We start from the raw sequence: 27,796 nt of genomic DNA, 5'->3' as shown, positions 1-27,796 counted from the left end.
ACCCAATCGGGCTTCAGCAGCGCTTAGTCTACCTACCTGGGCGTTCATATCACCGGCAACCACAACGATATCTGAACTTTTAGCCTGTTGTAGAAGGGCACCTAGAGCGTCACAGAAACTGTCCTTGGCAGATTCAGAGCTAGTCAGTTGGGGCGTAATCAGAAACAATAAACAAGGTGCGATGAACCTCACTTTCTCTAGATTCTCTCACCGATGTTGCCAAACGAACCACACAGAGGCGACTGTCAATATCACTGGTTGGAGACATTGTCAAACATGGCCCAATCGCGCCCTCAATGGCGCTCATGCATCGAAACTATTGACTTCAATGCATAGCTCTCTTCCCTATCCCTCCAGTTAAAAGTCCACCGACAGACCTGTAGTTATGCAGCAATGTATCAATTTCCAGTTCTCCAATGCGAGGCTGCTCACCTTACCTCCCCAAATCGATGGATGAAATTGTGGCAGCTACAACCACTGAACGACAAGTACGCGGTCCTTACGGCTGATAATAATGATGACGACCTCAACATTGCTAACCCGATTTTATCACCAGACCCGCTCAACGCTTTGGAGACACAGATGGTCAAATAATATCAGTTTTCTTATGCCGTCTGCTTGTAGAGGCCATGTTTCTTATCCATAAAGCAGTACTCCATCAGTTTCGATGCCTCTATCCAGAGTGAGTTAGCCGAAATAACCGAGCTACTAAAGAACGAAAGGGTAGTATCCCAACAGAAATCAACAAGGCCTGTGTGCCGGAATACCCTAAACTTCTTCACAATCTTTTCTTATCAACGTGAGGAGTATTCCCTGTGACGCAATGTACCTCCACACTACTACCGATATCCCATGACAACAGTTTGTGAGGATTATCATAGTATCAGCTTGCTGAGTATCACATCCATAATGTGACTCCGTGGTTAAAGCGTGAATTTATTGACCGGAAGGTCTGTGGTTCGAACCCGACCTCTGCCTCTCGACTTCCTCTCTCTCTGAGCTTGGATAACCCGGCGGTATCCCTGCCTTCATGCTTCCTTTTGGTGGCATGGCATCTAGGCACCGAAAGGGCGCTACAGTTGCGCAACTTTTTTTGACAGGTTAACTTGCCAGTCAGTAGTAGGGTATAGCCAGATGTACTCTCGGCCCTACGATTTGTGAATTATACAACAGGTTTTCTTGTCAACTTCTAAATGGAACGTGAGATCAACGTAAAAAATGTAACTGTGTCGAGCTGATTACGGATTGAGATGTTGGCAAAAACTAAGCTATTTCTTTCGGAACTCAAATTCAACTTGGAATGTTACAAACAGATTTGGATTGCGGACGTTTTTTTGTACGACTGCTTTCTGACTGTGTTGCTGATTAAACTCTTGACGCTCTTTTGGGTTTTGGTTACTGTGGCTGTTTGGGTACGGCAGAAACCTTTGTTGCCCCACTGATGACAAGACCGGTATTGACGCGCATAATGCCACTCGCTACTAGACCAACACGATGATTTTTTCTCGTGTAATTGTGGTTCATTTCACTGCCATAATACCACGGATTAATAGACCCTGATGTCTGCTGTACCACTGTGGTGATAAAATTGACCGCGGCGTCAAAAATGTGAAAGCTACGCTACCCGGTTGTATCTATCGTGTGGACTAGTTTCATTTAATCACCCCTAAATCATATGAGACCGACCGCGTACCGTTTAGAGCAAATAAATGGCTGTGAAACCTAGAACAGGCCAAAACCAACATGTGCAACACAGTGCATTCAAGGGATTAGATAGAGATTATGCATTCGGTGGTCTTTATCTAGACCTTACATGCAATGTCAGTGTACGGCCGTTTGCTTGATGTGAGATTCAACCTGCTCTTACATTTTGGGCCATGAATCCACAGTATCCAAAATGTACCTACCGTTTGCAGCCGTAGATCAAACTGATGGTAGACTAACGCAAAACTTCTTGTTTGCAGCCAGCAAGTCGCGTAATATGCTGAAGTCGTTTGTCAAGTCCCAGTTGGATATACCAATCCACTTCATATGGTTACTTCTCACGGGACTGTTTTTTCAGTTTCCTGGTGTGGACGGATTGGCCTCATTGACTGAAGATGAGTTCGCCGAATTCACTGACCCAGATGATAGTGAGTTGTCAATGTGCAAAAATCTCAACTATTTGACATTTATACAAGGATTTTAGAACGTACCAGTTGGATTGATGCTCATTACATCTTTTAGTTTTATCATGTTTTATCGATAGTATCTAGCCTGTTTGTGTACTGAAATAGGGTGCGCACGGTTACTCTATTCTGGTAATGGGAATTCTCTGTCATCCAGCTAAGTGTAGTTTCGCGTGTCTTGCGAACTTTATACTGACGGTTGCAGCATAACTTGCTGTCCCTCGGCTATTTTGTGAGCGAGGGTAACCCGGCTCCTTTGTTCTATCAAATTTCAACTATCCATTCACAGTGGTCCGCCGCAAAGCTTCCGCTTACGCCTGTCGACCGTTGGTTCCAGTTGTACACTTCCCGTAGAACCAGTCACTCAATATCATTTGTGACGTATTTCCCACACAATTGACTCACCAGATTCATTTGAGGCTAATTTGTTCTTGAATTCCATTTCGGTCGATCCCAGGTTTGGTAACCCTTGCAGGGGGGAGTTTTTATTACGCTTCTCTTGCATCTCGATCTTCGTGTGCTGACAAATTACGGATGCTCCTCAGGAAATGTCCTTGGTATGTCTGAATTTTCGGCATCTGTATTGACTCACTGGACCTGGGAGAGAATTTCTGGGTAGACTATCTGTCTTCCGCACTCGGTGTTAGACTGTCCAGCTCAGCCCTCGAATGACAGGTTCCCTATCAGTTCATCATTACTTCGATGAGGTAAACAGGTATTAAAAATGAGTGCAAGCCTTAGCTGTTTTTCTGGAACGAACCCCTCGAATCGACCGACCCTTTCCACTGTTCACAATAGGAACTTCTCAAGTACTATCTAGGGTCCCACGCTCGGAGATTCACTTTTGATTTCTAATTCCTCACTTCACCCTAAACAAGCAGCAATCACAAGCCAACACCTTAAGCCTTAGGAAAATAGTTAGAAGATCGCTGGTGGATGCATTGGTAATGCATATGACCTGTCAACGGTGGTAAACTGACTGGCGTAGTGCGGTTGTCAGGACAGAACAAAAATCTATGCCATATCTGTAACGCTGCAGCTACAGATAGCTAGAGCTCAGCAATGATGCCGAGATGATCACGGGAGAACTGACAGAAGTAGCATCATCGCTACGGATGAACAGCGCATTGTGACTTGTCGCAGTCATATTAAATGACCTCATTGTGACGTACTGTCATGACATTCATTGAATCATCACTTCAATCAACGTCTTGCCAGAGGCGGGCTGATTGACAAGATGGTGAGGTGACTGCTGCTGGTGTCAGGGCATATTTTTGGTTCATTGGTTTTCAACGTGAATGGCCATTGAAGTTATAATTAAAACAGACAAATGGATGTTATGGCGCCAAACTAGTAGTCCGTTTCGCCCGTTATACGATCAGAGTGTATCGTGTCGAAAACAGGTGTCATGAACTGATTGCTGCTTCCGTGTTCTCAGAAAATAACGTCGCTTCCGTTTATCATCAACGCCATCCAATAACGTGTCCATTAAGTACAGTCGTCTTCAAAGTAGAGGGGAGTTAACCTGTTCAAGAAGGGGCCGCCTCCCAGGGAAGACCACTTCGTCGGTCCCTTGAAGGGCCTCTTCTAATGGAGGACAGTTTTAACATATCCTTGCTGGTTTGTTTTGCACATGACCAATTGACACCGCTGTGCTCCGGTACAGCTAACACGGTTTCGAACGACTTTTCTTGTGGAGGATACTTCATGAACAGGAATCAGCGTCGATCAGGAAGCTTCAGCTAGACCAGTGTGATGATAGTTTTTAATGTCATTTTATTGAAGCTTATCGGAGACTTCGTTGAGCACTCTGTTCGTCATTTCAGTATGGTTATGTTTCGCTTACGCATTAACTCTGACTGGCTCTGGAACATAAAGTCATTCTGCAAATGACTCACTCCAACTGACTTCCAGTTTTCCATATTGTCTTAGCGTTCACATCTGACATCACCGCGGATATCTCGTCCGCTGTACCAAAAAGTTCAATTCCAAAGTCCCCGCCCGACCAGGAAACGGATGGGACCCGCTCTCAGGAAGATTCAGAGGGCTCTCAGGAAGATTCAGAGGTAACGGGGCAGCCGTTGGACGCGTCTGTTTCGAGCGAAGTGGACGATGGTATGCTGCTTGTAAATAGGAAGCCGGTACCCCTGACAGAAGCGGACAGGATGAAAAGTGACACGGATGCAACAGTGGAAGTAGGTTTGTTTTCTGCGTATAGGTTACTTTCTTCCGGTTTCCTAATACAAACGGCCTCCTCACCTATGGGATCTGCCCACTGATCGGTTTACTTCAAACAACACCCCTTCCAAGTAGATGATGCACAGGATAATCTTTAACATGCATCCCTCACTTCTTAAGACAGAGCCGCAGTGTCTCAGACTCTTCAGCTCCCTTTTTTGCCAGGGGAACTTGTCCTCCGTTGATCAGATGAATGTTGACGATACATGCTCTGGCTGAATCAAACACGTTTGCAGTGCGATGAAGCTCGGAGTCAACAGTTCTCTGTAAACTGGCGGCCGTTTGATTAGTTTGTCAGCCTTTCAGATTTCCTGCTTGCTCATCAGTTAGCAAGAAGACCAAATTCACTGCGGTCCCGCGAGTCTACACCAGACGAGATTTCATAGACCGTCGCTTTATTTGCAATCGACGTTTTAATGACGGCATGGTAGTGAGCGATTAGAGGTACTTTCTCTTGGTCAGATGGTCTCGGTTTCGTCGACCGAGATTGCACTGATCATCGTGCGAGCGTAGTAACTGGAAGGTCCGTGGTTCGAACGCAATCCCGACGTTTCGATTGCTCCTGTGTATGCTTGGGCAACCTGGCAGTACCTCAGACCTCATCCGTGCTTCGGGTAGCGTGGCAGCTAGACAACGAAACAGCTGAACGATTATTTTTAAAATATTTTTCCGCTGAACTACTGGCGTTCAACCAAACCTGATCCGCTTATGTCTTGTTCGTATTAGTGGTAGCTTTTATCTCCACATATTCTGGTTTAATTCATTTGTTCGGTGCTGAGTCTTTCTTTTATTCAGTTGATGTGGGTATGCAAAACTTTGGGAATATAACAACAGATTCTTGTCTACAGCTGTGAACAGCACAGTCGACATCAGTGAATCTAGTTCTGGCGATAGTTATTTCTCACATTTTTTGTACCTTAAGATCACACACTTCCATGTTACACCAGTCGGAAAACTGTGTGCAACCAAGCGGCTGGATTCTGTACGCACAACACAGATGAAAGGGTTCATCCATTCTACACCGTTTCTCTGGTAATTACAGTGCTCGTCGTCCTCATTTTTCAGTCCGATGAATTCGAGGATGTCGTTATAAAAGATGATGATGAGTTTGAAGACATTCCATCACCTTCCGACCCTGTGGATCGGCCTACCGCTCAATCCAAAGAGGCTCATTCTGATCTGAAGGTGGTAAAGGTAGGTAGTGTTTGTCATGTGTGTTTTTTTCTGGTGCCACTAGAATTGTTGTATCGTAACTTATCCAACCTCAATCCATTTTTCCTTATTCCGCGCGCGCTCTCTCTCTCTCCGGTTGTCTGCGGAAACCGTACGAGGAGAAGACGATCAGGCAATCCTGCATACCCATGTCATGTAAAATAGTGTCTGCATGTCACTTCGTGACGCAGCTACTCACTGATAAAATTACCCTAATGGTCCCTGAAACTTTGCCAAGGAATTCCCGAGCCCAGTGAGCGCACCAGATTCATGCACTCAACTTGCATCGTGACATGGATTATTCCAGTTCATCCATCTGTTACGAGCTGCGCTTATATCCGATCTCATATTGGAAGTACTTGGTTTACGTTGACTAACTGTGTGCTGTCTTCATCTCGAAGTTCCTGCTTTCATGCCAGTAGCAGACATCCAAGTTCTGGGGAATGTTGCACTGATTTTCCCTATGATTTTGGAATATTCTTTCGACAGAATAATGCATCACCTCCGTACTCGCGCTTTTGCTGCTCTACCTAAATACAACACCCCAAGTTCTAAGGAATGTTGCACTGATTTTCCATATGATCTTGGAATATTCTTTCGACAGAATAACGCATCACCTCCGTACTCACGCTTTTGCTGCTCTACCTAAATACAACACCGGAAGTTGTCGTGGTGAACGCTGTGCGAAAGTGAACCGGTAAGCTGGTCCCAAAAAACCCGGGCGCGTAATCTATGATACGTGCATCGCCCATCCCCACCCGATGCTACACAAACCCCGAGTATCAACCAATTTGACCAAGCTCAAACGGCGCTCACCAGCTGAATCCACAGAGCTAACAGATCAACTCCATCCGTTCACCCCCGAACGGTTTCACGCACTGTTTACTCCCTCTCTTTCTCTCTCTCTCCACGGTATTTTGCAAATCTCCATCACAGTGCTTTTTTGCTATCGGACTCGTGCCACCCGCTTTGGGCTGCATTCGCAAACGGCACGACCCCATGGTCTACCACCAACCCATCGCTACTCTCTCCAACAACGCACTGATGATGTTACCTTGATTGGTGCTGAGACGTTTGCAATCAAATTGCCCAGCTCAGCGAACAAACCAGCAGCTAATGTGCCGTCCCTTCTGACTCTCCATCCCAAAAGGCCTTTCAGCCTCTTTGGTCCATGCCAGCATTACCGTACTCAGTGTGATCCTTACACTGTTGAAACCCGCAATTGATAGTGGACGTCCGCAGTGGTCCCTACCGAAGAAACCGCCCCAAGAGAATTTGATGGTTACTGGTGCCATTTGGTTGTTAAATGACCCTTCCGTGTTAGTCTCCATTTTGCCTAGCTTTGAGCACACAACGATTACTTTACTCGTTCTCCAACACCAACATGAACCCATAACAAACAGAGAGAAACGTATGTTCTCGGACAGGTGGCGTCGAACAAGGATAAGGACTGTATCCCAACTGCTAGGAGCAGGGTATCTAACTAAAGAAGTTGAGAACCATCGCTTCAGCTCAGTTGCTGTACGTAGTTAGCAGAGGTGCTGCGTCACCCTCTCAGCTGTCTTTTGGCTCGGTGACAAAACTTCAAATTTCCTCAAAGTCCTTCGTGAATAGCAGCCGTTCTTGCAATAATAGGCGTTACTCCTCGCACTTTATCGATTATGAGCTGATTGATCGTGTCTTGTGAGTATTCTTCGGGAGCACAGGCAAATGATGTCTCGTAAAAGGGCCACTTTGTAAACCTTAGGGTGATGCGTGTCCACAAAATAATGTAGGAAGTCTTCGGATGATTTGAATTATATTTTATAACAGTGGACAGTTTCATGATTTCGAATTATCAAATCGTACTTCTAAAGCGGTCTGCTATTGGGTCTGCCTGGACGCGTTTGCCATTTGTGGACCCATCTGTGGACCCTGGCGAACAGATCAGGGACCACTGAATCAACAAGTAACCGTTTGTTTGAGCAAATGCCATTCGGCTTCCCTTTCATTCTCCCACTTCCAGATCCCGCGTCATCTTCGAGGTTCCTGGGACAGCTACTACCTGGAAATGCTTTTCATCTCCATGTTGGTCATCTACTTTTCCAACTTCCTCATTGGAAGATCCAAGAACACACAGTTGGCAACTGCCTGGTTCGCCGCGCACAAACCAATACTGGAAACCCAGTTTGCTATGGTTGGTGAGTGGGATGGGTTTGTGTGCCGCTTTCACTGCAACCCGCCTGATGTTGTTTCATGGGAAACATCCCAAAGGGTCACTCATGGTTTCTTCGCTCTAGGCCATGTTCGTTGGTGAGGATCTGCAAACAACAACGCATACCGTATTAGGGCGTTTCCTGTGCGTTATCGTACCCGATGTATTGTGGTACTGCGTCACCCGCTATTTGTTTCATTTTCGAATAGATGTCCTCCAAAGGTTATCGAATTGTTCACACTCCTCACACTTGTAAATGCTTTCGAAGCGTTCTCTCACAAACATTGGGTAACGTGTTAAGTGGGCATCCTACAACCTGGTGCTGCAAGTGAGCACCATCAAGCTAGGGAGCATGTATTTTATACCTCAGGGGACCATCTCATGTCTCCTCCAGTTCGAAAGGTCGGCGACTTACTGGCGAACGTTTTTTACCTGAGGGCATCGTCCAAGCAGTAAACCCGGTGACGCGCTCTCTAAACATAATTCAACGTGGTGGATTAAGACACCCAGTCCTTGCTTGACAATGTACGAGAGAAACCCTCTGTGCTGTTGCTGAAAGCTTTTTGACAGCAAACTCGTGCATAGTGTTCTCCTTCTAGACAATGCACTGTGATGTCCTGAATATCGTCCTATAAGACTGTCTCTGTGCACCGCATCCTGTTGAAGAATACCATAAAAAAAAGTGACTCAGCTGCGGTACCGTTGTTAAAACCAAGTGTAGTTCTTGGAGAGTGAAAAAAGATCTCCGATATCAGAAGGGAACACATCGCACCAGGAAAGGCGAAAAAGTGCCCTGCTTCGTTTTCTTCCTGTTGGGAAGGGGACTTCACTTATGGAAATCTTATATATGTTTTAGTAGTGGTCTTAGTTTGCTTCACTGAACCGTCAGCATGTTTTGCTGACACGCTTGTCTAAAGTGAATCGGATGCCAATGAATCTTGTGTCCTGTATACACTCAGTATACACTCCGCGGTCCCCAATCTCATTGTAGCTTCTGGCTGTAGCTTCATGCGAAATGACCGAATTGCATTCCGTGGTGAGAGTGAATGTAGATGCACCCTCGTGATGTATTGTGTTCCCTTCCCGTGGTCCCAATGGTGCACTTCACTTCACTGTCCCTTTTCAGGAGACGATGGACAGGCTGAGCCCGGGTCTGGTACGCTTTTAAAGGAATCGGAACACTTGTATTCGCTTTGGTGCTCTGGTCGTGCCTACTGCGATGCCATGTTGGTCGAACTGCGATTACTCAAGCGACAGTGTCTTGTATTCACACTGGCCAACTGGTTTCAACCTGCCTACGACACCATTGTAAGTACGCATTGCATTTGATCTCCGTTTCTGGGTGTACCCACCGTGTATAAGGTTTGCTCTCTTACTATCCTTCAGTCATGTAGTCATAATCACCACCAGCCACAGAAACGTCATTGTTGACATTGATGCCCCACTGCCGTGCAACTACAAAGTTTATCTACTTATATTTAAACCTTCAAGTGAAAAGAGTGGGCGAGGGAGGGGATCTGGTGGCAGCCTATTGCAAGTATTCTGAGGTGTCTACACCTCCAAGTGCTCAACCTAACAATCTATAAAGAAACTGACAGCACGGAAGCCGGTCAGCTGTCATTTCTTGCACTATCTCGCCAAACGTCGTAGGGGCCGCGCGGACCCCATCCTGGAAGGTGTAATAATAAATAATAATAATTGTTCATCTGCAGCACCTTTTCGGTACCTACCTTCCATACCACGTGAAGGAGGCACGAGGGCTGGGATACTGCCAGGTCGCGCAAGCCTAGGAAGGTGTACCAAACGACCAATACCCAAACTCCACTTCCATAATTTTCTACTAAGTCATATGTTGTCCCCTCCATGGTTTGCGCCATTCTGAATGTGGCAAACAGAGCAACGCTCGTCTCGGTGGACAATGCTTAGGCATGCGTAGCACATGGCCGGTCCATCGCAGCTGATGGTACTGAATGTCGTCGGTGACTGAGGTACCCGCCTGATAATCAAATACCCATTTTCTAATTAGCTCGTTAGGAATTTGTTGGCCCCATATGGCATCAGCAGCGCTTCTGAGGCGTCGGTGATCAAAATCGAAAACATCATCTGTCCGCAGAGGCTATGTCTCACAATCATATCACACATCCCTTACTGCAACTTGTCATACTTGAGACCCAATGAAATGTTGTTTTGACGCCACAAGTGACGCAAATTAGCTTGGCAGCTTTTTAAGTAAATGCGATCGGGGGAAAGCAGGTGGTTTCACTTTCCCCAATATGACCAACCGGGGCGTCTTTCAGCGTGCGATTCTTTACTGTTGCTACATAAAGAACCGGGTCCCTTACGGTTTATTGGTGTGGTGACCTCTTTATTTTTTCGAGTTCTTCCTTCAACTTCAAACCTCTTTCAAGATGAACTTCAGAATTACTATGCTCACTATTTCCCTTAATCGAATATACCAAATACGTCATTTCACACTTCAAACCCCATGACAGGCGCGCGTCGCGGTCACCCTCCAGTGCAATTTAGTCCCTTCCTGTTTTTCATCCGGTCGTTCTGAATTTTTATTCAGCCAAATATCTGGACGTTACTTGTGTCACAACATTATCTGGACAAACCTTGTCGAAGCTGTGCATTAGGGTTATAGAACTCTACCCTCTAACACTGACACCTCTTCCGGTCCCGTGGAACCTTAGTTTAGCATGTGTCAACACCTGATTCTGGTCATACTGTCCTGCTCGTTGGATCCTAATGTTATGCTTTGGCCCGAGATATCCTGACTGGTTTCGCTGCTCCCAAGGTTTATGCAATAGGTTGCGTAGAAGTTTTGTATCGGACATCCCTTCCCCGACAATCCTTCCAAAACCATCCTAATGTCATGTAAACGTTCACGATTCGGGCTACCGCCAGTCATACAACAGTCTAGTCCCCTGTTCTGTTGGATGCTATTAGACCCTGGTACCAATATAATTTATCTTGTGAAACGCCGTATTCGTTTACTGAAACACCACATTTATGAGTAGCCCATATCCCCATTTGAAGCTTCTCTTATTAAGTTGCTGAAAATTCACTCTTTCTGTACTTGAAGTTTCCTTTGTATGCACCGTTGAAGTGCCGATTCTCAGCACCGGAGATGCTGTGAGGATGGACAGAACTTATTGGTATGCTTTTTGGTTTAAACAGTTGTTGATTGGTTCAGATAATCATCTGATTGCTGCCAGCTAGTAGGAAGTTTTTGGCTGATTGGTTGTCGATCATCGTGAAGGGTTTGACAGTTGTGCAACCATAGACCCAGGATTCAACAAGTTGTTCAGGGGGGAATGTGTTCGGATTCCAAAAAGTCCAACTACATGATCCCCATCAGGTGGGCGTATTAAGTTGTTTCATGGATCGGAACACATCATTATAGGGTGTGGTGTTATAGCTACCGTGGATGACCTTTATCGAGCGTTTGTGCAACCATGTGAATCCATGCAAATAAACTGCGAGTCGTGGTGTTATGATTGACCGACCTTCATTTTTCCCTCTGAGATGAAGACCGCGTCAGTGTGTTCGCATGCACGTGCGTTTCTGTTTTTATCTTTCTGTATCGATTGACCTAACTGCTAATCGGTACCAGTGCCGTGGGGCGTCGTCTGAATGGCGGATTTCTTCTGGGGTCACGTGTGGATGAGTATTCCGATTCCTGTAGGGCATCCGGATCCCTCGCTGAGCCAGTTGCATGGCCAGACCGATTCGGATGAAAAGAATACTGGTTCTGTCATTGCGGTTGACACAGTTCGAAGACTTGTCAGACAATCAAACACTCCAGTTACGATCTGAAGCCACAGTGGAGTAGATGTGCACCCGCAAAATGGATCTCATATTTCTGTCCGAGTATACGTCGAAGTTTTCCCATCTCTCTGAAATCTCCCGACGGAAATTGAGCATCCAGTTGTTCACAGCTCCAGTTTTCTTAATATCTCCGGTGTATTCGGACGGTGTTCGAATTCTACATGTATACTTCTTGTGGTGGTGTTGAGCGACAGGTCTTTTCCGATGGTGTTGTGTATTTGAACACACTTGCCTATTTCACAGTGTGCCGAACAACATCTGGCGTATCAGGCTTATAAGGTATACCTCGCCTTTAGGTAGACTTCGTCTGTTTATACTCGCCTAAATTTCACTTAACCTTCTAAGGTTGATTATTCTGTGCACCGAACCCGTACCCATCAGCGTCCTTGTTCTGGACTGCTCTGTCACTGTATTTCGCATACCAGTGGTGTGTCGGTGGTCTCATGGTCGTTTAAAAACGTGTTTCACTTCCTGCTCACACTTCTGACTGTGATCGGAAAGCAAAGTTGACAACACTTCGTTGTTTGTGTTGTTTGTTGTGCTTCACACGGTTCAGTTTACACTGATCTCGTTTGCTTCCGGCTGTCGCGCAAAACGTGTGTTGGTGTGCAGTGGTGTATGTACGTTCCGGAGGCACTCAGTTCAAGAGTCTCACGGTAATTTTTGTGAGGGAAGGCTTCACCAGCCTTAGCTAATGAAGATGACACGCGTTGTGTGCTACAGTGCACTTATATGTTGACTCTACTCCTATTTCGGCGCTTTCCATGCCAATTCACTCGAAGATTGTTTCTATCCTCAAAAGGTGGTAGATGAACGTATAAAACAAAAAAACGGGAATTCCCATTACTCGCCTAGCCAACTCTCCCACCATTGATCACACCTTGCTAAGCTGAAACCGTGGGAATTATTAGCCAAGAACGGTCATATGTTTGCCTCTTACCTCATCGTTGTTACATTTTTGCATTGGGCGATTTGGTGCAACGGTGCGCGGTTAACTGTTTGTGCGACTGTGGGCTAACGACCAGTTAATTCTCTATGTGTTTGATTCAAAATGATGTACCATCTGTAGTTGGCTGCTGCACATACTTTCTGACTGGAGGCGTGAACCTCCGAAACAAAAACTCCCTTCCACTATGAGGAAATGAGAAGGTGAGCTCCCCATTGAGGAGTCACCCTACCAAGCTGTCAAACTCACAGTTCCGCGCACTCACAGCCCGCGCAGCGCCACCTACTAAAGGCCAAAGGAGGCCGTGTTACTGAAAGACCGAAAGTTTCCCTGGATTCTTCGGATGATCTTTTTGGAGCAGTCGTCTAGTTTTCAACCAAATACGCTAGCATAATTGTTGCACACTGAAACAGTGGTGCATTTACCCTATCCTTCGGGTTTATCCATTTAGGTTGCCAAGGTTATCATGGAGGACTCGGAAATGGACGGTTGGGTAATGGCGGTTGGCCGCAAACGTCGTCTGCAGGCGCTGATGAAAGATCATCAAGACCTGGCATTCTTCTGTCCCGATAAGCGAGGACAACGGCATCCGGGGTTGCCCGAATCTCTAACCGTACTGAGCGAGCTGTCTGAGGCCACAACTTCAATGCTTAATGCTCCTGTAAGTCAGTGGAAAAAATTTCCATACCCCTTGCATCACCCTCTTTTGTCTCCTAACCGCTGTATTTTCTACCTCTTCGCAGATATGCAAGTTCTTGACTGACAATGAGGAGTGCGTAGACTATCTGTTTTTCTCAGATCAATACACGGGACCGAAGCCACCGCCCGAGTGAGTCCTTTCCTCCATGTGTTACTCTTTTCAGGCACCACCCGCAACCAGGTCCACTCATCATATTTGTCCATCAGTGTCCCGATGGGTGAAGTGTGTGTTACTTGAGGCTCCTTCTACCTCTCCCCTGCCGTTGTCGCTTATTTTCAGACGTTAAAGAGGATCGGGACCTTGTAATGCCTGACACTTAACCACCAATCAGTGCAGACTTTACCAGACCCCCAGCAAAATTTATGCACCCCCCGGTGCTCTCGGACGGGTAACTTCATTAGGTGGCCTAGCCGAAGGATACAGGGTGTAACGTATCCGTGTTTTACGACTGACTTTCCCCAGCTCATATTTCAGCTCTAAGAACACCGCTCCTTCCATAAAATGGAACTCCTGGCCGCCTAAAGGACACACCTCGTCTTATTCGCGGTTAACGTGGAGCGTAGTATGGCTCGAACCCGAGGCCACCCCGCCGTCCAATTGTTCTAAGTAGGGCATTGCTGTTTTTTGTCTGACTACTCTTCTTTGGCCTTCTTGGCATGGCCTCATCTTCGTAACGCAGTTACAGGAAGCGCAACCTGTTCACTACTATAGGAGCGAGTGAGTGGTGAGTTTATTGAACCCTATAGTGAACGGAGACGGTCGTTCTTGGACAATTCGAAGTCACCATTAATATGGCATCGATATGAAACTTATTGGCTCATGTGGCCCTTTCTCCGTGACCGTTTTCTCCCTCATTTCCACATTCCATTGACTATCGTGTTTTCCTGTTGTTGGTGGCTATTCGTTTCAAGGTTGGTGAATACCATCCCGGACCATACGAGTCGTCTGTTGTAGAAAAAAATCGTTCAGCTGTAGCACCCTTTCAGTGCCTAGCTGCTGTGCCACACGAAGGAGGCACGAGGGCTGGGATACTGTCGGGTCACTCAAGCCTAGACAGGGGAATTCGAGAGGCAGAGGTCGGGTTCGAACCACGAACCTTCTGGTCAGTAAATGCGCGTTTTAACCACTTAGTCCAACTCGTCCGTCGTAGGTTACGTAATTATGCCGTGCCAACCTTGTGAGTTGTTTTCACGCGATGTACTCCCGCCACATCGGTAGTCGTTGTGTTAGCACGTTTGGTTTCCGTTGCTCGCGGGCATTCGCAAAAATCGGTCATAGAAACTCCCGTTATTCGGAATTTGTAGTCTCCACAACTCCTAGTGTCTCTTCACAACCCGTGGCTGTTTTTTTCCGGTTAGCTGCAACACGAACTACAGTATTGATTGATCGGCGAAATTCCAGTGCTTCGGCCTATAATCCAGAAACAGGACAAAATTCATCAGTGTGGAAATGTGACGAGCAGTTGTAGAATCGAATTCCAGCGAGGCTAGAGATGTAATTTCATCACTTGGGATTGTCACCTCGTTACCGTACAGAAGTCGCTCAATGATTGTTTCGTTGAATGCTACTTTGACGGTTCATTTACACCACCCTACTGAACGAATTTTCGGAGATACTGTTTGATTCCTTAGAACTGCATGGGACTTTTTGGTCTCACACATGACCACATCAGTTGCATTCCTTTGAGGCCGCTAGAGATATCTCGGTACTTTCTACGAATGCCTTCAGTGTGCTGCGCTTCTTTACCTTGCCAGGCCCGACTGAGTGACGACGCTTGAGGAGTCCGTCAAGTCCATTCTGTGGCCAAAATAAATTATACTATCATTACCGTTAATAATGACGAACTCATTCAAGCAGTATGTGGTTAAATTGTAGAACTGTAGAACTGCCAGTTTACTGTCGCCTGTGTGCAAACTATCTTGGAGATCGTGGGGACATCTGCCATCCTCAGCATCGTTTAGCATTCGTGCTAGTCTGTGTCTTGTCTGTTTCGCCAGATACCTGAGCTCTACGATCACCCGGTGACGTGCCAAAATTCTGTCAGTGGAAGTTGACGGGCTCGCTTATTCAGATGAGTGAGCGGCATTTATGGCACGAGGAACTCTGTTGGATTGATCAGCCAAATTAGTCCTCAAATGTAGCGGGTTCTGCAGGCTTTTTCAAGCAGTAGTCTTGCTGGAAGCTATTCAGACCTCGATGCGTCCAGTTTTTTCCCCAAGCCAAGCCACCTGTACAAACTGAAAGGCAACATACCCTAACACTCCGTCTCAGTATGAAGTAAACAGTTCTGACCGAAATGTCTTCGTTTGCTTGATTCCGTACTGATGAAATATTAGCAAAGTAAGGTTGGCGCGCTTCCTTCTATCCATTTTTCCCATTAAACTTTGGCGTCCCGTTGAACAGTTTGCCGAATACACGAACCTAGCTTGTAGCTTCTCTAAAATTTGTCTGAATTTTTGGTTTTAGTGAGACCCCATCCGCGAAACTTCCCGTCACACAGAAAGTGCTCATATTCGGATTCCGTGGTATGTTTGCTTCCAACTTCTCGATCGCCATGCATGTTTGCTTCAACTTCTCGCTCGATCGCCATGCAACATAATATCTCTTCACGCCCACCCTATGGTCATTTCATTTCGGTGTCTACACCCCTGTGTACTTTTCAGTCGGGACGAAAGGTTCGGTGTCTGTAGAGGACATGGAGGCTGCCGCGCCCTTGTTTCAATTCATATTCTACGTGATTGACAAGGTCCATAGACTTCGACTGGGCAAAGAGGTGCGTACGTGTGTTGGAACACATCGGGTTTTTTCCCATGCGTAATGTTTTGTATTGCCGTGTTACTCGTGAGTAGCTAAATTAGCTTGAAATATCTGCATCCGCCCATGTCTTCTTACCATTGGTCGGTTATTAATCCGGTAGTCCTGTTATCAGGATCCGTGCCTGTGAGGACAAAATTGCAAGCGATTTGATTAAATATCAGCTTTCTTGAAGCATTCCAGCTTCGATGTATCTTGACCCAAATGTTACCGCCTCGTTTTTTGTTTTCATTTAGGCAAAGGCGAAGTCCGAGCGGAACAGACAGCGAGCTTACGACACTCGTCTCAAAGCGGTACATAGTCTTCGCCAGGAAGCTGCCCAAACACGCCGAGAAGAACGCGTCCGGGCGAACAAAGAGCGTATAATGGCAGAAGAGGATCCGGAAAAGGCGCGAAGGCTGGAGGTGTGTTGTTTAAATCATCGCTATCTGGATTACTTTGATGAGCGGTAACATCGGAGTGTTTTAACCTTTGAGTTGGCCTCTGTGCATTGGATCTGTTTCAAGGAGGGCCTTTTTTATCTAAGAGTCATTTTGTCCACCCGATAAGACATTGCCCGAAAGACAAGATCAAATACCTCTTTTTCACATTGCTAGATCTCTTGAGGTGAGGTTGCCTCAAGCGTGGTTTTTTTACTCTTTGTCAGTCACTGCAACTTCTGCGTGAAAGACAGATATCCCACAACTTCAGGTAACCTCAATGGTCGTGACGTTGTTATGTATGGAAGCGGGTACGATCAACGGCTCTAAGCGACCTGAGAACGAGCACACAAACCCCCAGCTATGACGCGAGCCCATCAGTCCTAGCGCAGAGAGTGGACCAGACCTTCAGAGAAGGGCTTTTACTTACTCAACCAAGAGCGAATTACAGCGAGAGCAACGTNGGGCGCGGTCCTTTTGGATTGAGGGGCAACATGGCGGAAAAGGCGCAAAATTTTAGAAAAAGAATTTGGGAATAACTCGAAAAATAAACGGTTTTCGGGGATACTGACATCCCCAAAAGGCGTTCGTGCCTTGGGGCTTAAGTGTCACACGAGACAGTGTTGACAGACCATCTCTCATTCAACCGTTGTACTATATCAGCCCATTCTTGTACCTACGATGACGTCACTCATTATTTTTTCCCCGCCCCAAATTTATAATATCACCTACACTCCTATTAAGAAGTGTCCATTTAAAGTGTACTCAGATGTAAACATGTGCTCTCGACGGCACTTGCTAGACTCACCTTCCAAGGTTGTATCCAATCCACTCACATCGTGCTTTTTCGCCTAATTTCACAACAAATGACCCATCTTTCAACACCCACGTGTCTGGGTTTGATCCACGACCATATGAAAGAGAGTCCTTGTCCGGTCGAAATGAAGCAGAAGTAATCGGGACGGGGTAGTGACTAACTACGCTTTTTTCGGAAGCGCCTTATGGTGACACGCAACTGGTCATCTCCAGTCATCCTTGGTGCTGACGAATGAGACTCCCTAACGTACGTGCTCCCAATCAGTAGTCCTTTTCTAAACACCCATTGTTGGACTTTCTCATTTTGTCGCACGTCTGCCCCGAACAAACGTAGGCGACGTTTGCCCGAATGGCGATGATTGAAAATAGTCCATTTTCTTCCGTTGAAAAGTCCTTATTTCACGGGCAGCTCATTCCAAATCGTTACAAAAGCGCTGTCCAGTTGTCAGGGTGATGTGCGTGAATACCGCTTTTAACTCTGGTGTTTTTGAACAAGTTCTTTACACCAAGCTTGTAGGTGTTGTTTTATCTCATCCTGGCGCTGCACCTAAAGCACATCATTATTTGTTTTTGGGTAATTAATTCCCTCATATTTTCGGTTACCTTGCCCTCCAATGAGTTACTATACTTTTGATGGCAGAGAGACACCGGGATATAACATTAAATGATAATCTGTAATAGGAACAGCTTGTTCTCTTGTAATTTGTATTGACTTGTTGACTTGGGCAGTTTGACTACTGTCCAACTTATCAGCGGTCTTTACGGACGGAAGCCTTCCAGAAAACGTAGCCACCCACGGTGTTTCGGCTTCAGTGGATCCTATCGACCTCCAGCGGAATACTGGTTTGGTAGATACCACGTCATCCTTCAGAATGGACTATTTTCGACTTAGCCAACACCTGGTTGACCTCATGACAACGCCTCACCAGTGGGGACAGTTTGCAGCCCAGCCAAACTGCATATCGCATCATGTGCTCTTGTGCTTGGCGTCAAACAGATATAGGCTCAACGGAGAAGGTCGTATCAGCAAGAACATGACCGTGAGCAATTGGTTCAGGCCACCTGGGTTTCAATCGATCGAGTGGCCATTGGAAACACATAGACGGTCGTGTAAAGGTAGAATGTGGCTGCCGAGGCTGAGTATCAGCCGTTTTGCAGAAATCAGGACTGGTATTGCTAACATGCTCTTCCGAGAAGCCNCTTCCGAGAACCCACAGCCGCATCCTATGCATGTGTAGTGTCTCCCAGGCATGGTTGTATTCCTTTGATCATTAATCCAGGCGATAACTTTCGGGAAACCTCTCCTCCTGGTTGAATCCCTGTCCGATTGACTGCGCCACTCTGTTGACAGTCATTTAATCTAGCAGGATTGTCAATCACTGGAAGGCGTGTTTGTGTATTCCTCCGCTCCCAGTGTTTGTTTGATCCGTGAAATCCCGTTCACTCGCCTTTCACGGCAACGTAGAAACGCGTTTTGTTGTCCATCAATCCAAACTCTCGGTCTTTTCCAGCCCCCGTTTAACACCCGGTTACCTATCTACTTCTTTCCCTGTACACAAGACGCCTACTCTGCATCTACATAGTTTTTGTCCTGTTGACGGACAGCCTTGCAAATGCGTACTGGCGCCACCTTTGTTCCAGAGCTTTTCAATAGCGCCTGCGAACTCCATGTTTTTCGGATTTTCCAACATCCAAGATAAAGAGTTCCTTAGGAAATAGTTTAGCTCTGTCTCTTTCTCTCTCCGTTGCAGTCTCAAAGTCTTCCTGCGGTGGCTGCTGCACTGGATCGCGTGCTCCCCGTAGGTACTGGAACTGCATTCCTCTTCCCCACCAAACCTGCACAAATTGATGCGATTCTCCGATATCATGGCTGTTCCTTGAAACGAATAGGCACCGTTTTCCTTAGGGGGACAGTGAGCCCGCTATCTGGACGTTCCGAGTGACAGTCCTTAAATCATTAGCAACATAGTATAATCCATTGGCAGTGACACCCGAGAGGCTCTAAGCACGTGAATTGCACCGGAAAACTGTTCTCGTTCCGTTGTACGCCAGTGAGCAGTTTTCCTCTACCCCGGTAGTATCTTTTTTCTCGATGTAAATTCGTCGTTCCTCTCAAATCAGTAGAAGAGTGTGGTACAATTTGGTTTTCATACTGTTCAAGCAGAATATCCATAAGGCGTACCATGGCAGATAACCACTCTGAAATGAGGTGAGTTGCTTCTGCGACCGCACGCTCTGTGATCTCTCCACCTTATGACGTCACTCATGGTATATTTGTGAATTACAGCCGGCAGGATGCACCCAATTAGATCTCAACTGACCAGTCTGAACCAGGTTCGTACTAGAATTTCACGTAAAACGTTCGCTATAAAACATAAACACGATTCGTGAGTGGGTCACTCATGCTGGAACGCTGCGTGAATAGGTCCTCTGCTCAAATGAGCTTCCTTAACGGTGCACATTTCATTCTAGGGCCATGCTGTGTAGCAGTGTGCGCTTGGCTGTTGATCGGGTGTCAGTTGATCTTTTCGCGGAGCTTGGTAGTTGGAATGCAAAAGTTTCGTCACCACACCAGGAGGCGTCCTTCTCCAGGTGTGCGTGCTTTTGTATGGTCTTTGAGAGGCATTTGTTATGTCCTACCTTATTCATTGTTAGACTTTTCGCCTGCGTGTTGTTTGATTGGACCGTAGCTCTTTCACTTTGTCCTGATGGGCCCGTTTGTGTTTGTTTTGTCAGCCACCTGGTCAACAACCAAGTAACGTACTCAAGCTACTAATATTTCGACATATTTCTGATACCCACTTTGCACACCAGTTCTCCCGACAACCAGTTGCATTTTCCTTGTTCACCAATGGAAACAGTCACCAGCCCTGAACCCCTTTTGCTTTGGTGTCCTACATCGATATGACTGTAAATGGATAGGCACAATATTTGGCGCAAAAACCTATCCAGACATGTGACTGACGAATTTCGTGTGCTTTAATGACCACAGTTTAAAAACGCACTTTTGTTGAATGTTAAGGTTGCAGCAAAGCTTCACTTTAAGGGTTTAGCAGATCCCCTATCAGATATCGTTTCCGATCCCCGTTCGAGCATAACTCCAAAGGCATAAGACTGGTTGAATCACATACCTGCTTTCGTAGCGAATAGTTTAGTTGCCGTGTTATCCAAAGGAGTCACAGTGACTGAGCTACTTCCAGGTCAGTGTTATTAATAGATTGGGTGCGTTTTCCGGCGGTGGAGACGAAACGTTTACAGGCTGATTACCAAGCTGGGTGAACAGATCAACAGTCGCCTGATCAACCTCCAGTACTTCTAGGTCACAAACCCAACAGTAACAATCGAGAACCATGGTTAGGTTCGATTCCTCCTGATTGGTTGCAGTTTGGGAAACCGATTAACTCAACCCAACAGACAGTCTTTCGAACGACATATTACGATCTTGCTGTTTCACGAATCCTGGACTAAGCAAATCGGTGCTCAAGCGACTTCGCAGTCTGACTCTACCGTTCGTGCTTTATGAAGCTCGACACCTCTCCTAGAAACCTGTGTAAGGTCTTCCATTTCAGCACTTACATATTCGCTTTTTCAGATTGATCAACACAAGCGTAACGCAGAACAAGCCTCTAACTGCTTGGTGGATTATCTTGTCTCAAAAGCCATACATCGGCTAAATAAACTGATTGCTGAGGGACATGAGATGACGAAATACACTCATGTGCACACTAATTTGGTTTTAACGTGATGTTCAACTGAGTTCCAGCTGGATATCCCGTAGAACTTAGGGTTCATCTGATGAGCCCCAAGAAGTGCGAAGTCGGTCGCGGGCTGTCTCAACGGCCTTAGTATCTTCCTGCAATGCCTTACAGCACCCTTTTCGGTGAACTGCAAGCGATGAATGCACTCTACTGATTGAGTATGACAAACGCGATTCACGCTTAAACGTCGTGAACCTAAATTAGTATTTTTGCTTGCAGTGGCGCTCCACCAAAATAGTACAAACACAAGATTGGATGACAAGATTTGGCATTTAATCTTCCAAAAAAAACCGTCTATTCAGGAGCAGATCATCCGCACGCCGCTTTTTCTGGTTAGTTCTCTTTCACTCTATTTTCCACTGCAGGAACGGGAACAAAGAAAAGAAAAGGCGAAGAAGATGCCCAAGATGAAAATGTTAAAGACTCGTGGGATGTGATTTCGAGGCAGATCAATTCTTGGGTTTCTTCGTTGGCCCATCGGTATGCAATCATGCCCATTGTGTCCGACCTATTTGCTCGACCATGCCCTATCCCTCCCTTGTGTTATCTGATTGTCCCTCTCCTAGCCTGTCTTCTTCCCTGTTCGCTCTTCGATTACCCCAAACATAGTCACTGGGGATCTATTGCATGTGTACAATATACTGCTTTGTACATAGTGGTCACATGGATTACTTGTATGTGGTGAGGGGCGATTTGTAGTCCTTTAGGTGATGGGAACACTAGATTAGTAATGCTGAGGTACCCTGGTTGGTTTTTTGAGAAAACCAACTCTCTCGCTCGATGGACCAACTGGTCACAATCCGTAGGCTAGAGGTTGCATTTCGAATGCCAAAAGACCGTTGATTTCGTCTGGTCATGTGTAGGGTGCTGCTCGGTTATTAGAGGTGACTGGCCTCCGGACAGGAACTGCTCTCCGTTGGCACGCGTAATGCTGGCGGGAAGCGAAGTGATAACCGGGCCTGCACGATGGCGTGATCAGAGTCAAGTCGCGTACTCCAGAAGGCGGGCGAGATGGTCCACCGTTAGAGCGCGAATTTACTGACTGGAAGGTCCGTGGTTCGAAGCCAACCTCCGCCTCTCGACTTCCCCTGTCTAGGCTTGGGCAACGTGGCAGTATCCCAACTTTCGTGCCTCCATTGGGTGGCGTGGCAACTAGGCAGCGAATGATGAATGATTGTATCATATATCGATCGATCCCGTTCAACTTCAGCTCAACCCCGTTAAGAGCTGCGGTCTCCCCGTGTAGGAACCACGCGACGAGAAACACGAGTGGTTAGTGACCCTGACACATATGGCCTTGTCACGCAGCCAACAGCGGCCATCCATCAAGGCTATTGTCTTCACTTCATGGCCCTTCACTCACCGTTTTACCAGAAAAAAATTGGCGATGTAACATCAATAAATTGTTTAGGTTATCGCATCCAATGCTGTCTTTCCCGTGTTCTCCGCATCCTCTGCAAACGTGACTGTACCAGCTGGACATGCTGAACAGAACTTTTAACTTAACTTGGGTCGAGATGGCCCAAGTGGTTAGAGCGCGAGTTTCCTAACCAGAAGGTACATGGTTCGAATCCGACAGCCCTCGTGCTTCCTTCGGATGGCATGGCAGCTAGGCACCGAAAGGGTGCTACAGCTGAACGCTTAGCTAAACATCCACAGACATTTGTGAGCATGGTACATTCATTTTACTTAAACCTACTGGCACGAAAAATATCCGTGCAAGCAGTGATGTCCGACAACAATATCCAATGTTCATCATTGTTCATCTTTCTTATTGCTAAGATAGTGAGACGAATCTTTGGGGTCTCCGAAACTCCAGTGTTCAGATCGCCGCCGACGAACAGCTTATCTATCTGGAGCTGGTAAACTGTGGTGCTGTCACGCATTTATATAAAGAAAAAGATCGATCAGCTTGATTCCCTCTTTCGGTGGGTGCCCCGAATCCGGAGTGAAACTTTGTGCGCCAAAATGTTGCATTTTGTCGCGTATTTGCTCAAACCATTCTAATCTACGTTCATATTTTTTGCAGCTCGCCAAATTTCATTGTCCACTGAAGCAATCATACCTCTGGCGCAGAAGTCTGGTGGAATAATTTCCCGGCATCGCTAAGAACTCGCGATGCCTAAATGGGGCCCAAAAATATAGACTGGTACTCTGAGCTCAATTACCCGATTGCTTTATTCCATCAGGGACACGTCATAGCTTTCGAAGATCCCATTCCATTGTGCGAATACTGAGCGCCGCAACACACCCCCAGGAGAGAACCAAATTTTACCGCTTCATATAACTGAAAGTACTTGTCAACTCAATATTGAAAGCGCGTGCAACATCGCTTGTGACGCTTACAGGATGCTCACAGTGCAAACAATATATCATGAGGGCATACAAAGCCTAATTCTACATCTGCGACTCGTAACACCCACAAAATCGGGTGATTTGGAATACACGCATTCCAGCCATTGTCACAGCAACTAGGACGCGCTGGCATATCAGCTCGCGTTGTCATCGTGTTTGGTTGGCCCCTTTTGTTTGAACACCCATCAGCCGACGGGATAGACAGAGCAGGAACTTCCGTACTTTTTCGTCATGTCGCTGACCATGTTGCGGCTGTCAAGGTCGGCTAGACTGTCAGGTTTATTCTGAAATCCTGTACCAACTACCATGACAACACTCCAGTGCGCTCGTGCCGGATTCGTGCGCGTGCATTTTCTAACCGAGATGCGAACGAAAACAATGACGTAATTTTAGAATGAAGTTGACATGACTGTTGATAGTGTCATGGCAACCAAACCACTTGGCCCATTTGGTTGAGATTTGATAAACGGAGTATCGCAAGCAAAACCTAAGGTCGAGCGAGCTGAGGAGCTGTTGCTTATCAGAGGACTTTCATAGGAGCCCTGGTTTTATGATGTAACGACACCTGACGTGCGTAACTAAGGATGTCTGGATGGATGAGTGTCTGGCTTTTACGAAAATAATTCTGCACCCATTTCGGCCTACCTGTAAAGGCCTAGTTGGTCTTCCGTTCACTGTCAGCTAACCCAGTGCCTTCATTCGGCGCCATACATGGCGATAACACCATCAAAATTTCGACACACTCATTTGCAAATCAATTTGGCTTTCACGAGAGACTCAACTGAATCTCTCGTTTATGATATTCTACGACTGAATGTGCTGCACACAGGCCGCCTCATGATTCAGTTGGCACGATATTCGAGATATCGCAGTATATTTTCGTAAGGGAAGAGTTTTCAGCAACCTTGTGAGTAGTTTACCATCAAAATTTCTCTCTCTGGTTTAGTTAAAAAAAAAACATTATAAACGGGAGATTCAGCTGGGTTCCAGGTAAGTCTCCCGCAAAAAAAAAATTGTTTGCAAATGATTTTATTTCGCTAAGTAAGTCTTGTAAAACGTGACACCAAAAACTTGCAAGATCATTCGAAAAGCTAACCTGATTCATCACCATATTCCTATTTTCCTCCCTATCCTAATTCACAAGCATTCCGATGAATGACAAACAGTCACGTGAAAGAGCAGTTGGTGGAAACAGTTCACTGTCGTCCCATACCTTTAGGTATGTAGACAGTGTTCCGAGACAAACTACTGATTAGCTTTGAAGAATTAGTTTGCGTTGGATGATTAAAACCCGATTCATTTCGCTCCATTCAACAGCCGGAACGGGGTCAAGGTCACAGATAACTCCATCAAGCATTCCTACGTTAGATTGTGTCTGGGTGATACGTCGTGGCAAAGACATATTTCCGTAACTTCTAGATCATTTTTCTGATGGTTCATATAATTCATATTTTTACTGATTTACAACGGAAGGGTGGCACTTCTCGAGTCCCATACTCTGCCCCCCCCCCAGTCCCAAGGCTCCAAGATAAGGCTAGTGGCGTTCTTTTCATCAACTTATTTTGAACGTATGAGCGTATGAAGATATAAGCAATTTTGAGGGCTCATTGTGAGCTGGTACTGCGTGTCCCTTGTTCACAATGACGCTTTCGTGGTTCCGCGCCAGCGATACACCTATGTTTAAACCTATGTATTTCCGATGATAACGACGTCTTTATTTATAAAGAATTCTTCATAAACTTAGGAAAGAATTAATTGCGTTGTATAGACGTAGTCCAGAAGCACAGTTCTTCGTAGGCACGGAATAACCTACAAACCCTAAGGGAAACTACTCACAGGGTTGCTGAAAATATACTGCGATATCTCGAATATCGTGCCAACTGAATCATGAGGCGGCCTGTGTGCAGCACATTCAGTTGTAGAATAGCATAAACGAGCGATTCAGTTGAGTCTCTCGTGAAAACCAAATTGATTTACAAGTGAGTGTATTTCTGGAACCTACAAACCACTTCAGCTGACGGGCAGCCCGTGATCGTTGATTCCACATGAAAACACAGAACGTTGTTCTAAAAGACATTCCATTCCATTTTCCGTTTCAACGACATTTCTTGAAAACACCCCACCTACACAATTTGGCCCGGAGGTCACCCGATCCCTGTTACCTCTAAATGACGTTGTACGCTTAGGTTGAAAAAACCGCTTTTCCTTAAATTTTCTCGAATCAGATAAAGAGAATGCGATACTAATAGGGATCACTGCGTCACAAGTGCGTTGTACAAGCAGAAAATGAGAATGACGGAAGGTCGGTGCAGGGTTGCCGAAAGCATCCCAACATTTTCCTCAATTTTAAAGACTTCCTGCTCCCGTCCACAATTTACGCCCTCAGTAATGTATACGAGGACTCCTCATATGGGTATTGTGACAGTTACTAGACACCTCATCGGACAGGAAACTTGCTCTAAAAAGTCACCTGTTAGTTGTACACCTGAGCGTACGCATCACCAGGTACGCGTGCTCCGCTGTCCTGCCTGTTTCACCGGTAAAATGATGTCATGAATTTCAGCTTCAAATTGTAGATTTCCGTGGCATCTTCATTCACTTCCACTCAGAATAAGTTCCTCGTATTGAGAGTAACCACAACCCATCAGTGATATTTCAAAAAGTCTACAAAACGGCGCTACCCTTTCAACAAATCACGTTAAAAGAAGTCCTAAAAATTGGCCTCTTAGTTACCTTTCTTACAGTCATGCGACCAACTAGACTGGAAATAGGATATCTTCAGATACGCTTCACAAGGGCTCTGAGGATAGGGCTTTCATATCGGATTATCCAATTGTATCTGGCAAACGAAAATTAATGAATCGTGATAATTGGACTTCAGTCAGATAATCCCATCCACCGTCCTCGGGTAGCTGCTAAGTGACAACTAGTGCGGGGCAAATTTCCTACAGGAGTGCTCGAGTTGTCGCTGTTGCTCGGTTGTTAAGTAGAAAACAAATTAGCACCCTTCAGATTTTCATTTATTAGAAGGGAACGGGGGTGATATTGCATATGTTTCCTCTTAGATATCGCGCCACAGTGTTTCACCCCTGAATCTCGAGGGACGTGCGTATCAAGCTACAGTGCGGGCTGTTTTGTTGTATGGGTGTGAGACTTGGCCTGTTCGGGCAGCGGAACTGAGACATCTTCAGGTGTTCTACACTCGTTGTCTCAGAACCATAGCTCATCTGAGTTGGTGTCGGCGAATCCGTAACGAGGTAGTTAGAAAGCGTGTTTTCGGTTGTGTAACGGGTACTTCCATTGAAGAATGTGTCCGGCACCAGAAGCTAGCTGGTTGGAACATGTGTTACGTATGCCGAACCATCGTTTGCCGAAGAGAGTGCCGTTTTTCATGCCCAACTCAGAGTGCCGTAAGCAGAGAGGTGACCAAACCTTAAATTGGCAGAGGATTATGAAGGAGATCACGAAACGTTTGGGTGCTGTCGGTGCTACTCGCCTTCCAGGATGGGGACCGAGTGATCCTCACTGCGTCTGGTTGGAGACACTACGAGGTATGGCTGCCAACCGATGTCAGTGGAGTCCCCGTCGTCAGTTTCTATCCAGATTGCCTGAGTGAATGTCTGGAGGTATAGGCACCTAGGAATGATTGTAGTAAGCTGGCACTAAGTCCGTTCCCCGTGCACCTTTACCCTTCTCTTTACAATAAGGTTTTCAAATGAATCATGATTGTACGGTAGTGGAGCATCAGTTCTTATCACTGATGTCATGCTGTTCATGAAGGTAATGATCTAGGCACCATAGAGGAGATATATATCCGCTCACTTTTAAAAGGCATCTACTCCCCCTTTCTGTCAGAGAAACTCTTTTCTCTCTTCTACCCACTTATTCGCTTTCTTAAAAGCGCTTACAATGAGCGCCATCACCTCCGATACCCAGTTCCTATCGCCTATCTAGTGCTAACCTCAAAGCACAGAGGCAGTTTGCGTTTTTGGAGATTATTTCAGCAAGAGAACTTTAGAAGGAAATTGCGACAAATCAACCGATCCACCTTACAATGAACTTCTTAGCCTCTGGAAAGTGGTCCTCGCAGAACAGATTTTGTTCTTTCGCTAATACTAAATTTCCTGATTCGCCCGTTTGTCGTATTCTTTCATTCTCAGCATTCTAGCAAATACTAACTTTTATTCGGTCAAAAGAAGACGGATTATTATGGCCTGTACGCGGTAAATTTGCCACTGACCGCTGTGGAGCGGTCGAGTTAACCTGCAAAATGGCAGTTTCGGCTTGAATAGGTTCGATGCAAAGACATTCCACTTTATCACGCACTCAATATTGCGGGGACTGA

The 27,796-nt window shown here is 46.1% G+C and overlaps 1 protein-coding gene across 1 annotated transcript; it reads left to right on the top strand.

Moving 5' to 3' along the window:
* Positions 1 to 1,897: 1,897 nt before the first annotated feature.
* T265_04405 (hypothetical protein) lies at positions 1,898 to 22,597 on the top strand (the record flags this gene model as incomplete). Its single annotated transcript, XM_009169144.1, has 11 exons — positions 1,898 to 2,132; positions 4,101 to 4,367; positions 5,449 to 5,600; positions 7,624 to 7,798; positions 8,939 to 9,120; positions 13,041 to 13,250; positions 13,333 to 13,418; positions 15,756 to 15,814; positions 15,953 to 16,062; positions 16,340 to 16,507; positions 22,508 to 22,597. 11 exons carry the CDS (start codon positions 1,898 to 1,900, stop codon positions 22,595 to 22,597), a joined length of 1,734 nt encoding a protein of 577 aa, XP_009167408.1.
* Positions 22,598 to 27,796: the final 5,199 nt, after the last annotated feature.

Source organism: Opisthorchis viverrini (genome assembly GCF_000715545.1).
Source record: "Opisthorchis viverrini unplaced genomic scaffold opera_v5_72, whole genome shotgun sequence".
Classification (NCBI taxonomy): domain Eukaryota; kingdom Metazoa; phylum Platyhelminthes; class Trematoda; order Opisthorchiida; family Opisthorchiidae; genus Opisthorchis; species Opisthorchis viverrini.
This window is presented reverse-complemented; position numbering and strand designations above follow the sequence as displayed.